Here is a 13,819-nt window from a genome sequence, read left to right as displayed (position 1 = left end):
TTGATGGGCTTCCCTAATTTTCCATAACAAAAAGGCCAATTTTGTGATTCCATGCTTTTCATTTGCATTTGCATTATGGTTGGAACTGCACCTATAATACAACAGTATGAACAAACTGAGCATCCAGTGCTCCCACTATGTGCAAATAAGACAAGACAAAGTGAGCAACTGCTCGCAGTAAGAACACAAGAGGAATCTGGCTGCAAAGCGAAAGGCTTTTATTAGGCAAAACAGCATACATTTTTATCTAATAGAAGAATGTCAATGTTTGAACAACTCTTTACATGAGGAAAAACGTCCGTTCAATCCAACAGATTAGCTGACACATATTATCAGTGAAAGCAAAAAAAAAAAAAAGTCTTTTAAGTTTCTTCTTTGAGTTGGTGACATTTCCTCAGGTTGTCATAGGCTGATATTTAAAATCATGGAAAAATTCCCGAATAGAAACTTAGGGGCTGGCAGGAAAATCAGCTGGCCCGTTAATTCTGCACGTGAGTTTAGGAGAATTTATGATCATGTGTTTCAAGAAAAATAATATACTCTAATTTAGATAAATTTTTACTTAAATTGTTCACTGTCTTTGTGCTTCAGAAAATGGCAGATTCTATCTACAGTGAAAATCCAAGTGGCTGCAGATCTGGAAGGGTATGGGTGGCAGGAGCAGGCAGTCCCTTCCCAGCTGGAGTGGTCCAGGGCCCGAGGACAGACTCTAGGCACAAAGGCCGAAGGAAAAGTGGTCCAAGTCACGATGCACAGGGAGAAGCTGGTAACCTCAGTGGACAGCAAACAGAGCCGAGACTGAAGCAACAAAAAACCAGCCAACATTTATTATGTGCAAGAGGCAGATGAGGACAGGGAGAGTGGGGCACATTGTATTACGAAATGTTTCAAAATACAGAAAAGTCCAAAAAGTAAGACTTGTGTATCCATCAACCAGATTTATCCAGTATTAACATCGGGTCATCTTTCCTTCAGCACATTGAAGTAATAAAGTTCTATATACAGTAGAAAGACCCTATGTGTCCCTCCCCAATATTCCCGTGAATTTGGTATGAATCTTTTATTCAAGGCTTATTTATTTGGGAGAAAGAACTTAAGAGGAGAAAAATAAAACTACCCAATCTAATAGAAGAATGGTAAGCCAACAAAAATGGGGGCATGAAAGGTCATTAAAGAAAATGTACACAAGCTTCCAATAAACAAAAACATGAGATGCTGTCCTTTCTCTCTTAAGTCTAGCCTTCACTGCTTCCTCTCTCATAAGTGTTTATTTTCAGGAGACTGCTTCTGAAAGAGAAAAATCAACTATCATTATACCTTATATAAAAAGTCAGTCCCCATGGTTCTTAATTTCTAGCTTAAGTACAAGCAAACCAAAGATGCATTTTTAACTGAAATTATATATTTAAGTCACATCTTCCAGTTAAAAAAAAATAACCACCACAACAGTGTTTTTATGTTAATTATAGCTACACTCTCCTTCAAATATAAAGAAGTATTTTATATTAACTTGTATGCTGAAGTACTTATCACTTTTGAGCAACAGATTACAAAGTTTTATGTCCTCATTACATCACTCCTAGTTTAGTAATTTTACAATTAAGTTACTAACAAATTAAAACAAATTTCTCCAGAGATGAACCACTTAAATTTGAAAAACATTTTCTCTATCTCTAGGAAGAATAATTTAAAGTACTAAATATGCAACTACATTTTCACTACAATTAAGGAAGTGTGTTTAAGTAATCATGTGTGTAATTTTTTTCTGGTAATATAAACCCATTAGTTTCATGCCCTTCAGAATTGATCTGATCAAAAAAGATAACGTAGCACAGCATACAGGTAAACAGCAGAGGGCAGTAGAGAGAACGCAGCTTCATTCATAAGACCTACTTTCCAGTACGTGTGTAAGTTGGGGCAGCCATGTAACTTCTCTGAGCCTCAGCCTCCTCATCTATAAAATGGGTCTTCCTTTTCAAGGGTATTATGAAAATGAACTATGTGACTAGATGTAAAAGTGTTTTTTAAATAAGGCATATACCAAATATAAGGTATACACTATATTCAAATGTAGACAAAATACGTATTTATTCCCACAGTAGGGGAAAAGCCAGTTAAACTATTATGCTTTAAATCTAGTGTTTTTTTCCAATGTCTTCCATCCCTTTAGAAACAATAGAAAATATAGGTTTCATTTGAACTTGTGTAAGAACTCTCAACATCTTTACACACACACAAAAAGCCTATTACAGATAAAAAGATAAAAGCATATATAAGTTAATCAACTTGATTAAAAAAATTATTTGGCACTAGCGCTAATTCCAGAAGTCCATGTCATGCATGTCCCTTCATCTGTGAAATTAAAATTACCATTAAATTTAAGATTTTAAACTCGAGTACATAAAACGACAGTCAGTATTAAAACAATGTATTGAGAAAAGACAGAAAGGTGTAATTACAATTGTTAAGTCAGCATTTGTTAAAAATAACCCAAAATTTGTAAAGGAAATAAATCATGAGAATCAAAACTGTTGATCTTGTATTAATGACAGTCAGCTTAGATCTTAGCTGTACTTTCTTAGAAACAAAACAATTATACATTACCACATGGAGAACATTTGAACCCAGTAAGTACCTACTTGAGAGTTGCCGTGCCCACAGACACCAGTACAAGCTATTTGCAAACAGTTTAGCCAATTCTTGTACTTGTATTCAATCCGTCAGATCCTTGGCTTTTGGTTGAAATTATATCAACTCTAAGTGATAAGAACACCTTCATTTTGATCAGAAGTTCTAATTGGCGACTGAGCATAAAATAATTCCTGAGGACCGTCTTTGAACAAAGGATCCCAGACAATAACAAGACTAGCAGGGTACAATAGCAGGAAACCACTGTTTTAAAACTCACCAATGTTGTCTTTTACTGGAATCACCACTAGAATCACCACAGCCAAATGAAGAGAGTATGTTTTGTTTTGCAATGAAATATCCTATCAGAGCAGCTCATTTTCCATTCTTGGCCCCTTACAACCTCTTCACAGAAAGTGCTACACATTTTTACAGCAATGCAGCACAGGTGAGACTTAAATCTCACATCTAGACACAGAGAATTTCAGGCTAAGCTGTACCTCACAACAATTTTTACAAGTCCCTCCATATATCAACAGCATGAGTAGTCTCAAAAATCAAACCACAGTAAGGAAAGGTGGTTGCAACCTCAGCACCCCTGAGCTCAGTTCCATCAGCAGTGTCAAAGGAAGATTATCAAGTAACATTTATGAAGACAGAAAAAAACATTACAACCAGACCTCAGATCATTACGTCACAAGATAGAGCCTTACAAAGATGTAATTCACCTCACTAGCTCTCCCCTGACAACATGATCGCAGATGTCCTGCTGATGGTCACAGAAGTGGCAAAAACATCAAATTTAACTTACTTTTAAACAATTTTTTCCATTTCAACAAATTTACTTTTATTGGTTGGATTGTTTAAAAGGAAAAGAAGAATCTGTTCATGTTTTTCAACCTGTGGATGAAAAAGAAATATTATGTAATGTCTCCAAATGTTAAGAGGATAATTTCAACTTAAAGGAAATTTTACCTACTTGTTTCCGTAAGTCTGTGCAGCAGCAATTCATCCCCGGTGTCTTTTCTAAAAGCAAATACAAAAAGCCATTAGATGACATACAATATAAATAACAAAAATCCTGGAGTCTGAACATATGCAGATCTGCCCCTCAGGCATGGGTTCCAACCACAAACGATGATCAATTAATTTTTCATTTGGGCTTTCATGATATCTGCTACTGTCTTAGGTTCTACCAAATTAATGCTCTCATCTCCAAGGTTTTAGATCTTCTACCCAGCATATATGGGATATCTCTGTTTGGTTAAGGGCAGACCTGCCATATAATCATCTCATGAAATGCCAGTAAGATCCAATCTGAAAAATATGAGTTCTCCTCACTTTGATTGGGACCAAAAGTAAGTCGGGAGGACCTCCGAATGCTTGCCATTTCTACAGCTCTCAGCATTGTTTGCATGGACAGCGTTGCTGAGCCTGACCTAAGGGATTTCTGGTCGAGGAGGCCTGCTGCCATCCAGGCAGTTCCTCTGAGGGGGCGAAAGGAACAGAAGCCCCACCACTAGATTTATAAAGGAGGAGGATGAAGGGAATATGGCAACAGGGAGTAAGGACAGATCTAAACTGACTACATGTGTTCGTAATGACACTTGTATTTGTTATTAAACTTGGAAAACAATACCTGTATGTAAAGTACTTTGCTTTTTAGATGTGATGTTTTTTGCCAGATTGTACATCATCGGCTTATCAGTCACACTGACAGCCCCATTCTCAGAACACTTCTCAACCGACACTGTATGGACATTCTGAATAATTCCTTTTACAGAAAGCATTGCATTCTGATTCAACATGAAATTTCTTAGTAGCTCTATTATTAATTGAGAACAGCTTCCATTCAATTCCGTTAGTCCTGGAAAAACATGAATATTAGAGTTAATCTTCAAGTCCCTTAACACAGGCAGTATTTAAATTTTCTAAGGGTAATAAGAAAAAGGCTCATTGATTTTAGCTAGGGTTAGCTGTGCTTTGATGTACTACTGCTGTTGTCTTTTTAAAAAATTAACTTATTAAATATTCATTGATCCTTCTTATGTGTCAAGCACTAATCTAGGTCTAGAGGGCAACAAATGGCTGCATTTATGGACATCCATTTTAATGGAGAAGGAAAAATATAATAAAGATAATGTTCCAACTCACTTTCTGAGTCAAAACCAAAGCAGACTCTGAGGCAATCAGTGTGTTATTATCTGCTGGGACCTCTGGGTAAAGAAATTGGGAGTAAGAGGAAAAAGCTACTTGAATATTTTAGTTCACTTTATTCAAATCCTAACTGAAGATATGCAGATAATAGTACACATAGTAAGGTAGCCAAAAAGCATCATCTGAATGTCTCTAATCTCTAAAGTCAGAGATGACCCCAGTTCATCCTGGCCCTGCCACTGACTAGCTTTGCAACCTGAACCCTGACCCTCTGAAACTAACCTGTAAAACAACTGATGGACCAATGGAATACAGTTTAAGTGAGAATGAAAGGAAGAATTAAAAATATGAGATTTCTTTGTAGACTCTGGGCAGTATTTGAAATACCCATTTGATTCAGATTTAGAGCTATAAAACAAACAAACAAACAAATAACAACAACAAAAGAAAACAGAGGCACCCAAATTGGAAAGTGGCTTGTCTACCTTCAAATGAACATTTGATAATTTGGAAAGGAAGCTCCAGGTGGCTGGCGGAGATTGGCTGTACTCTGCTTAGAGGCAGAGTTTCAATATTTCCATAGTCTGCATAGAGCACCTTCACCTCAGCGTCTGATGTCTCCAGAACAATGGCACGGTACCAGAGATCATCATCTGAAAATATAGTGGACTCTCAGGTAAGACGTTCCAATCAATGACTCCCTTCCTCTCTGAAGATGGCTGTTCACAGTTACATTTACATCACTTAGAATTTCACACACCAAGATACCTAATTTCAAGCCAAGATGTCCAGATTAAATATAAGCATCACCTCCACTTTCCCCAGATCTTACTAAAAATACCATTACAGGATTAAAAAGAAAAAGACATAAAACTGCAAGGCTAGAGAACAAGAGAAAACAATGGAGTATTGGCAGCTGGAAAGCAGATGCATGAATGGAAACGATTTAGCAGAGCTCAACCAAAGGCGCCCAGCCGCAGGGAAGCCAAGAAGCATCCCAGTTTGCATCACAAATCCCAAGCAACCGAGGGTCAGTAATTGGTGCTACCCATTCAAAAGCAGGAGTACAGAAGGAGCTGAAATGAGGACTGGGTAATGGAAGCAGTTACTTCCCAAAACAGCTGAACGGACTTCCGTTTATACATTTACATAGAGTATTTTTTTAAGCTGCTAAAGAGGAGGATCCGTTTTATGTTCACAGCCTTTGTAAAGCTTAGACTGCCCTCCCCCTTTCCAGGCAACTGCTCCTACCCATGGGCAGAAGACCAGTGGTTTCTTCTCCAGAGAGGATGACCCGGACCGACTGTGGACTGGGGAGCATGAGGCAAAGCAGAGGAGGAAGTTAACCAGAAACACACTCAAGGAGCGCCATGCACTCCAGGCAGGGGACAACCAGTCCAAGCGAAAGCACTTCAAGAAACCACATCAGGAAATGGCAGAGCCAGATCGTCTGGCAGTGAAGGCCACCAGAGGACAAGCTCTGCCCATATACAAAGAAACATCCAATTAACTTCTTAGTGAAATAAGTGAACAGCAAAGGATCACCAAATATTTCAAGAAAATCTCTAACATGAAAGAGAAGACCAAGACAAACAAGCAGGAACTCAAGAAAACAAGGACAAGGGAGGGAGAAGAGCATGAAAATGAAAAGAATGGTGTTAACGTTCTTGGAGAAAAGGCCGTCCATCCTTGAAACAAGAACAAGACGGTATTAAAAAAGCACATTTGAGATAACAAAAAAAGCTACTGAAACGAAAACTGTGATCATCAAAAATGAAAAGTTATAAGACAAAATTGAGGAAATCTCTTGAAAAACAGAATACAAAAGATAAAATGAAAGAGGAAATTTGGCAGAAGAGTTTAAGTCTAACATTAAAATTCTTGGGAGTTCTTAAAAGAACAGAAAGTGAAAGAAGGGAATGAAAAATAATTCAGGAAAATTACTCAAAGCTAAAGCTCACTAATTTCTAGAGCTAAGGACCCACTGAATGCCCAGTACAATGGTGAAAAGAAAATCAATACTAATTCACACCGTAAAATTAAAAAAAAATGGGATGAAGAGGTTACTGAAAGGTCCAGAAAGGAAAAAAAATATATGTACAAAGTTTGGAGAATCTGAATGACCTCTATCTCGTGACAAGCAACACTGACAGCTAATAAAGAAAAGCAATGCCTTCAAAATTTTAAGGGAAAGATGATTTCCAACCTAGAAGTCTATATTGAGGCAAGCTATCCATCGACTATTAGGGTAGAATAAGGACTTTTTCAAACATAGGAGGTAACAGAAAGTTTATCTGACATGTATCTTTTCTCAGGTTCTGGAGGGTGACATGTAGCCAAATATAAAAGTAATTCTAAAGTAAGAGATCCAGAAAACAAGGTGAGACGAGGGAGGGTGAAATCTAGCCAACAAGGTGGGGTGGGAGAAAAACCCAAGAAACAGAAGGGGTTGGTGTTAACACAATGCCTGGCAAGATGGTGAAGGAAAAATTCCAGGATGACAGCTCAGGTCTGGAGGACAAGCAATCTAGATAGGAGCAGGTCGGAAGGCTGAAGATGCCTCCAACGTGATAAAAGTTGACAAAATACATGAAGTGTTCGCTGAGAACTGGAGATCATTAGTGAAAGTATGTAGAATACTAGTAAAAACAAAAAGGCTGCAAAAGAGAAATGTAATTATAGTATATTACGTGGCTAGGCTGTGAACAGTGTTCATGCAATCTTAATAAAATAAAACAGAACACTTAACCTAAGATTATGACATATCGCGACTGAGAAGAAAGGGAGGAAAAGTGTAGATCCAGTTGTCATATGAAAGAAAAATAAAACTAAGCATAATCCATTTTAAAACCATAAATATACATTTAGAACTGAACACTATTTGGGCAACAGACCCAAAGCATTGTAAGTCCATTGTTAGCAAGGGGATGATGACATAAGCCCGCCATATATGGACATTTGCCATATATGCACATTTCTTTAAGATGCCCAGAGAGCAATATGCTTCCCGAACTTACAAAACAATGTACGTCCTTTGACCCCCGAATTCTATTCCTGAAAATTCACCCTAAAGTATTTAAAGTTATCCAACCTCTGCCCAAGAATATTCACAAGTGTTATTTATAATAGCAAAAGAAATTGGTTAACATGAAATATTAAACAACAGGGAAATGGTTGAAGTATACCCAGTTCAACAAGTCTGACTCCCTAAGGCATTTTGTTCTTTTAGTACATTCAGAGTTCTAGAAATTATTTGCAGTATCGCCATATATACGTAAAACATTACTGACCCACCATATAGAGTGTCGTTATCTAGAGCTGCTTATCTAGACTTACTGACAGATTTGTAAATTTCTACCTATATCTCTGCCTAAATATAATCTATGGCTATGGAACAGGAAAGCTGAATGACCCCAATATGTGAATTAAACCCATGACCTTGTCTTTCTTAAGTTCTCTATCTAACCAAATGAAATATGCACCTGAAATAGCAAGAGCCACATAATCTCATATAAAAGAGAACAAAATATTTTCCCTTTAATACTTTACCTAAAAGAATCTTACTTGTGTATTTGGCACAGCATGCGTCTCCACTACTTGGTCTATAGGACAATGGACTCTTCTGAGCATTGTAATATTCTAACATTTCGGCTGTCAATATACACAGTTTTTCCTGATCTTCTAAAATATATAAAAAGCAATCTTTTGTGAAGAAAGTTTCGGTTCTATTTACATACAGTATACAAAAGAATGTCAAATCTAATCACTCAAGAAACTCTTGTATTAAAATACACATTTATATTTAAAAATGATTAAAACCATTATTGGCTACCTTGTGCCAAAGGGATGCAACAGTGGGAGAGGCCAAGAAGGAAGTTCCGGCAGACTAATTTCTGGGGTTGTTATACTAGTGTGTTCACTCTACTAAAACTTATTAAGCTGAATTTTTACAACTGTTTGGTGTATTTTTCAGTAAGTGTGTTATATAGGCATACTTCATTTTATTGTGCTTCACTTTACTGCACTTTTTACAAATTGAAGGAAAGCCCTTCCACCAGCAAAAAGATTAAGACTCGCTGAAGCTCAGATGATGGTTGGCATTTTTTAATCAAGTATTTTTCAATTAAGTTATGTACACTGTCTTTTTAGAAATAATGCTATCACATGCTTAATAGAGTACAGTATAGTGTGAACGTAACTCTTGCATGCACTGGGAAACCAAATATTTGTGTGACTTGCTTTACTGCAGTGGTCTGGAACTGAACCCTCATTATTTCTGACGTCTGCCTATGGTTGACAAAATAAAAGCACTTCCAATTCGTCATACCATGTGTTGTCGTCAGGATCAAATAATCCTAAACCCCTGCTTTCTACTATATGGATTAAAGATGATTATTTTTAATAGTGGAGATCAATTTAAGAGCAGTTACTGGTATCACCACAATTCTAGGTTTGAACAATTTTGAAACAAAGTTCATTTTTTCAGTGTTCAAGTACCTGCTAATTATTTTGAATAGCCTCCACCCAACTTGCAGGAACTTACCTCCTATACTACAAAAGTAAACTCAAATACACTGAAGAGCAGCTTTAATTGTAAACTTCCATGAAACAAAAAAGGAAAACTAAAAATATTTATATGCCCCTTTTCTTCATGATTAGGTCCAGTGTAAAACATTTCTCTAAGCGTCTGAAGATATCATAACAAACACTACGGTTATAGGCTGATTACAAAGTACTCTTTCAATAAATCTACAACAGTTTGGTTCAAATTCTGTTAAATGGCTGTAGAAAGTTAAATTAGTAAATGCAATTCAATACAGACAGAATACATTTTTAAACAGGAAGTTAGACAGTGATTAAGGACCGTGTTTTGGTATAAGCTGCAGGTTACAGAGAGTAGGCGGAGTGCTGCTGAATGCAGGGCGTTGCCTTCATGTTCGTTCACGTTTGTTTTTGTAAGTAAATTTGCCTTACATGTTATTATGATCGATTCTTCCTAAAAACCTTGACCAAAACAAAATCATCACCCTCCTCTTCTCCTCCTCACGAGTTCAGATAAGCACTTACTTTATACAGTTAAAAGATTAGCATAAGCAGGTCTCAATTTTTTGTTTCTTACCAGGCATCTCATTTGGTACAGCATAAAATAAGTTTGGGTTTATGATTTCTAATATTCTTGCTTGTACAGTTTTATTAACTGGCACTTCTACTGTCCTCCACTGCACAGCTGAAGAGGCGGCTGAAAACATACAAAACACAGGTCTCGCATGAAGCAGATCCAATTTAGTCTTCTTTCCCAGTAATGTATTTATTTACTCAATGTTTTTCATCAACTGCTGATTATCAGCATTCCCAAATTCCCAAAATGAAAACCTGTATTTTCACAAAACAATCTATTCAATTTGAGTGGTTTTGTGGGCATTACAAAAACAGTTCACTCTATAACGGGAATCCTTGAACTACTGCACTCCTGTAGTATATTTCCACTTCTGTAGAATATTTAATAATTCTTAAAATTTATTCAAATGTTAAGGAATACACAGCTGTAGGATAAGTAACTACATTAAAAATGAGTACAGTGTTTAATAAACCATGTTTCAATAAGAATATTAAATTAACTTTAATAGTCTATTATTAACCTACTTCCTCAAAGCATATTTCTACAGGAAAACTGTGTCCTTCAGGATAGGAACATTTCCATAGCCTATAAAAGCGAAGAATAACATAAATTTAGGTAACAAATAAATGGCTTTAACATGTTACCTTGACAATCTGGGGCGTCAATTTGAAGATCCCATTTATTGGCAAGTCTGTTTTTGGCTAAGGCTTTCCATGGTGCACTAGCTTTTACAACCAGATGTTCATCAATCAGAACATCACTAATTATTCTGGGGTAGGAAGTGGAAAGATTGGTGAGTTCGATTCCCACTCCCTTTTCAGTGATTTCAACCACTCGGGCTTGGAGCTGTATTCCTGCAACGCACATCTGAAACCTCACTATGGCTTCTTTAGTCCAATGTTTGTTTCTGGGCTGTATATCTGGCAAACAAGAACAGTATTAAAAAGAATTCTGTGCTCAAGCTGCATTTTTGCTTCAACAGTGATTCTCAAACTTGAGTGTTCATCTGAATTATCTACAGGGCTTGTTAAAACAGATATGGGGGCCCCACCTGAGAATTTCCAATTCAGTGGTAGGTCTTGGATAGAGAGTAAGAATCTGCATTTTTAACAAGTTCTCATGTTGCTGCTGCTGGTTTGGGGGACAAACAGAACTTTCTGAGTGCCAGTCCCTGTTGCAAACATTCATTTTAAGGAGCACTGACATAAAACATGGTCATTAAAAACAATAATCTGAAAACATACTTAGTGCAAAATAAGTAGAAAGCAAACAGATAAGCAAAAGAAAAACTGAAAAGCATTTACGTCTCCAGACATGGTCTCTATTATTTTTGCATCCAATGTTTGATAATCGTTATGTGCATATGATAAAACATGTATATATACTCATATTTCTTTTATAAATTTATATAAAAATAACTATTATGGGCATAATGCCAGGTACTGTTAAGTGCTTTTTATATTTTTATCTCTTTTATTTCTAATGACTCTGAAGAAGGTACTATTACTTCCAGATGAGAAAATGGAAGCAGAGTGTTCAAATAATTTGCCTAAAATCTCACAGCTAGTAGGCAGCAGGGTTGGTTCCCGTCTGTCCTCTCAGTCACCATGCTATCCTGTATCTCTCTTATAACTTGTTGTCTTTACTTAAATCATGAACAATTTCTCCTATCAGTAACCCATATTTAACATCCTTTTAATGGCTGTGTAACTTTGTGAGTGCCAGGCCTTGTTCTAAACATTCATTTAATCCGCAAAACCACCCTAGAAAATAGGTACGACCATACTCCATTATATGGAGTATCATTTAACCAATCCTCTACTATTGATTATTTAAGCTGATTTGCTATTATAACAGCAGTGTAAGGAGTTTCCTTGTAGGTAAACTTTGTGAAATTCCAGGATGATTTTTTGGAATAAATTATTAGGAGTGGGGCCGGCCGAGTGGCGCGTTGCTTAAGAGCTGGCTTGGGACGCCAGAGGGCCCTGGTTCGAATCCCACATATGAGGGCCCGTGACACTGCCCTCTAAAAACCAAACAAACAAACAAAATTATTAGGAGTAAAATTGCTATGACTAAAGATAGGAATACTTGCAAAAGGAATCCTGCAAAATGCCTTCAAGAGAAGGCACTGGTTTTCACTCCCACAGTAAGTATGAAAAAGCAGCTACTTCCCTACTTTGACCTCAACAGGGCATTCGGGCCAGTATCTTTAAAAATATGCGTCTAAATTTTATATTATAAACCAAGATCTTCTAACTTACACAAAACATTAAAATTATATATATTAACACCGAGAAGCTTATGTACCCTAAGTATTAGAGGACAGTTGAGAAAATGTCTTATTCTGTACCATACCTGCTAACCAACATGGCACCCCTTGAAATGGAAGTTTTAAAAATTTTGATGGAATCATTTGGAGTTCATCTGCAGTAACTTCTTCGATGTTTCCATAATCCACAAAATAGACTTTAGCGTTTCCATTTGGTAAAATTTCATTGACTAAAGCACGATACCAACTGCCATCACCTAGATTTAACACAAAGTTGACAAAATGGGATATTTCCCTTCTATTAACATTGAAAATTTTATCTTGAAAAAGACATCATTTGTCTAGTAGCTAATAAATTTGCTCTCTTCCCCAAATGATGTCTTTAGTTTTTCATTTAGAAATCCTGAGAATACTCAAAATCAATTTTTGGAATATATACAAAATTTTTACAGCACCATACTTTTACATCTGATATAAAGATTTCATTCATCACCCATCCTTAAAGCATAATGTGAAGGTAAGACAATGAACTTAAATATGCTTGTCTATCTGGAAGACTTATAATATTCTCACCACTACTGACAGATTGTTTTACTTGATACTTGGTAAAATAATATAAAAAATAAAGACTAGAAAAATCGTGCAATGAAATTAATGTGTTTCATCAAATTTATTTTCAAAAATAAATTGTGACCAGAAGTAACAATGAATCTGCAGCAAATGGGTCTTCCATTATCTAACTTATTTTAACATTATCAGAAATTCTGGAAAGAAAAGCATCTAACAAAGCTTAAGTATGAAAGTATCATTTGGAGCTTCCTTGTTACAAAGAGAAGAGAAAAACAATCTTAAGCATGCATTTAACCTCAATTGAGAAAAACATTTGCTTAAACATCAGGAAGAAAAACATATTAAAAATAAGGGTTGAATATCAAGAAATATAAGGTTCTAGTAAAGTCAAGATTGCACCAACTGCAACTTACCTGCAAAAAAAGCACAACAAGGTTGCCCTATTTCTGCCTTAAAATCATTAGACAACTTCTGCTGACAATATTCTGCTAGTGATCTGTTCAAATCATTGAGTTTCTTTACAGCTGAAAATACAAACGCAGCATTTACTTAAAAAAGAAAAACCAAACGTGCATAATATAGATCTGTCTTTAACGTTGGAAAATGTGTTCATCATAAAATCTCTGGTACATCCCTAAATAACTATGAAGTACACCAAATGCTTTACCCTTCTCCTTATTAAAAATTGGGTAAATAAGTAATTATTTAGTGAATACTCTTAATAAACCCCATTATCAATGATTTACGGAGAACAGTGACTGACTATGACATTGTTATCAGTCTACTAGAGCGTGAGCTTTGCATCTGGACAAGGAAATGTGTACAAGTCGGTACAGAAAGGAAAGTTACATACGAGCTGTCCTAAAGGAATATAATATATATAGTAATTACTAAATGGATGGCACAGATCATGTCTGCTAAGGAAATTCAGAGAGGTGAGCTTGGTCTGCTAAAGGTTTCATATTTGAAGGCAGAAATGGCTCCAAGGTCAAGTACACGAATCACAGAATTATCAGCCAAAAGAGACAATCGGTGGGAGCAGTTTGGCAAACAGAGAAGGGGGAAGGCAAACC

General features: G+C 36.3%; 1 protein-coding gene across 1 annotated transcript in view; it reads right to left on the bottom strand.

The window, feature by feature from the left end:
- Positions 1-326: 326 nt before the first annotated feature.
- TDRD1 (tudor domain containing 1) overlaps positions 327-13,819 on the bottom strand; it is a 37,633-nt gene continuing 24,140 nt past the window's right edge. The window contains exons 16-25 of the mRNA XM_019660093.1: positions 13,160-13,270; positions 12,263-12,433; positions 10,549-10,824; positions 9,905-10,024; positions 8,350-8,466; positions 5,271-5,438; positions 4,268-4,495; positions 3,608-3,654; positions 3,440-3,528; positions 327-1,287 (exon numbers count right to left, since the gene is read on the bottom strand). Coding sequence (XP_019515638.1) covers positions 3,442-3,528; positions 3,608-3,654; positions 4,268-4,495; positions 5,271-5,438; positions 8,350-8,466; positions 9,905-10,024; positions 10,549-10,824; positions 12,263-12,433; positions 13,160-13,270 — 1,325 coding nt within the window. The 3' untranslated portion in view covers positions 327-1,287; positions 3,440-3,441. The remainder of the gene's footprint in view (positions 1,288-3,439; positions 3,529-3,607; positions 3,655-4,267; positions 4,496-5,270; positions 5,439-8,349; positions 8,467-9,904; positions 10,025-10,548; positions 10,825-12,262; positions 12,434-13,159; positions 13,271-13,819) is intronic.

The sequence above is a fragment of the Hipposideros armiger genome, unplaced genomic scaffold (genome assembly GCF_001890085.2).
Source record: "Hipposideros armiger isolate ML-2016 unplaced genomic scaffold, ASM189008v1 scaffold_311, whole genome shotgun sequence".
NCBI classification, from domain to species: Eukaryota; Metazoa; Chordata; class Mammalia; order Chiroptera; family Hipposideridae; genus Hipposideros; species Hipposideros armiger.
The sequence above is the reverse complement of the archived record's forward strand: the minus strand, read 5'-3'. Positions and strand labels throughout refer to the sequence as shown.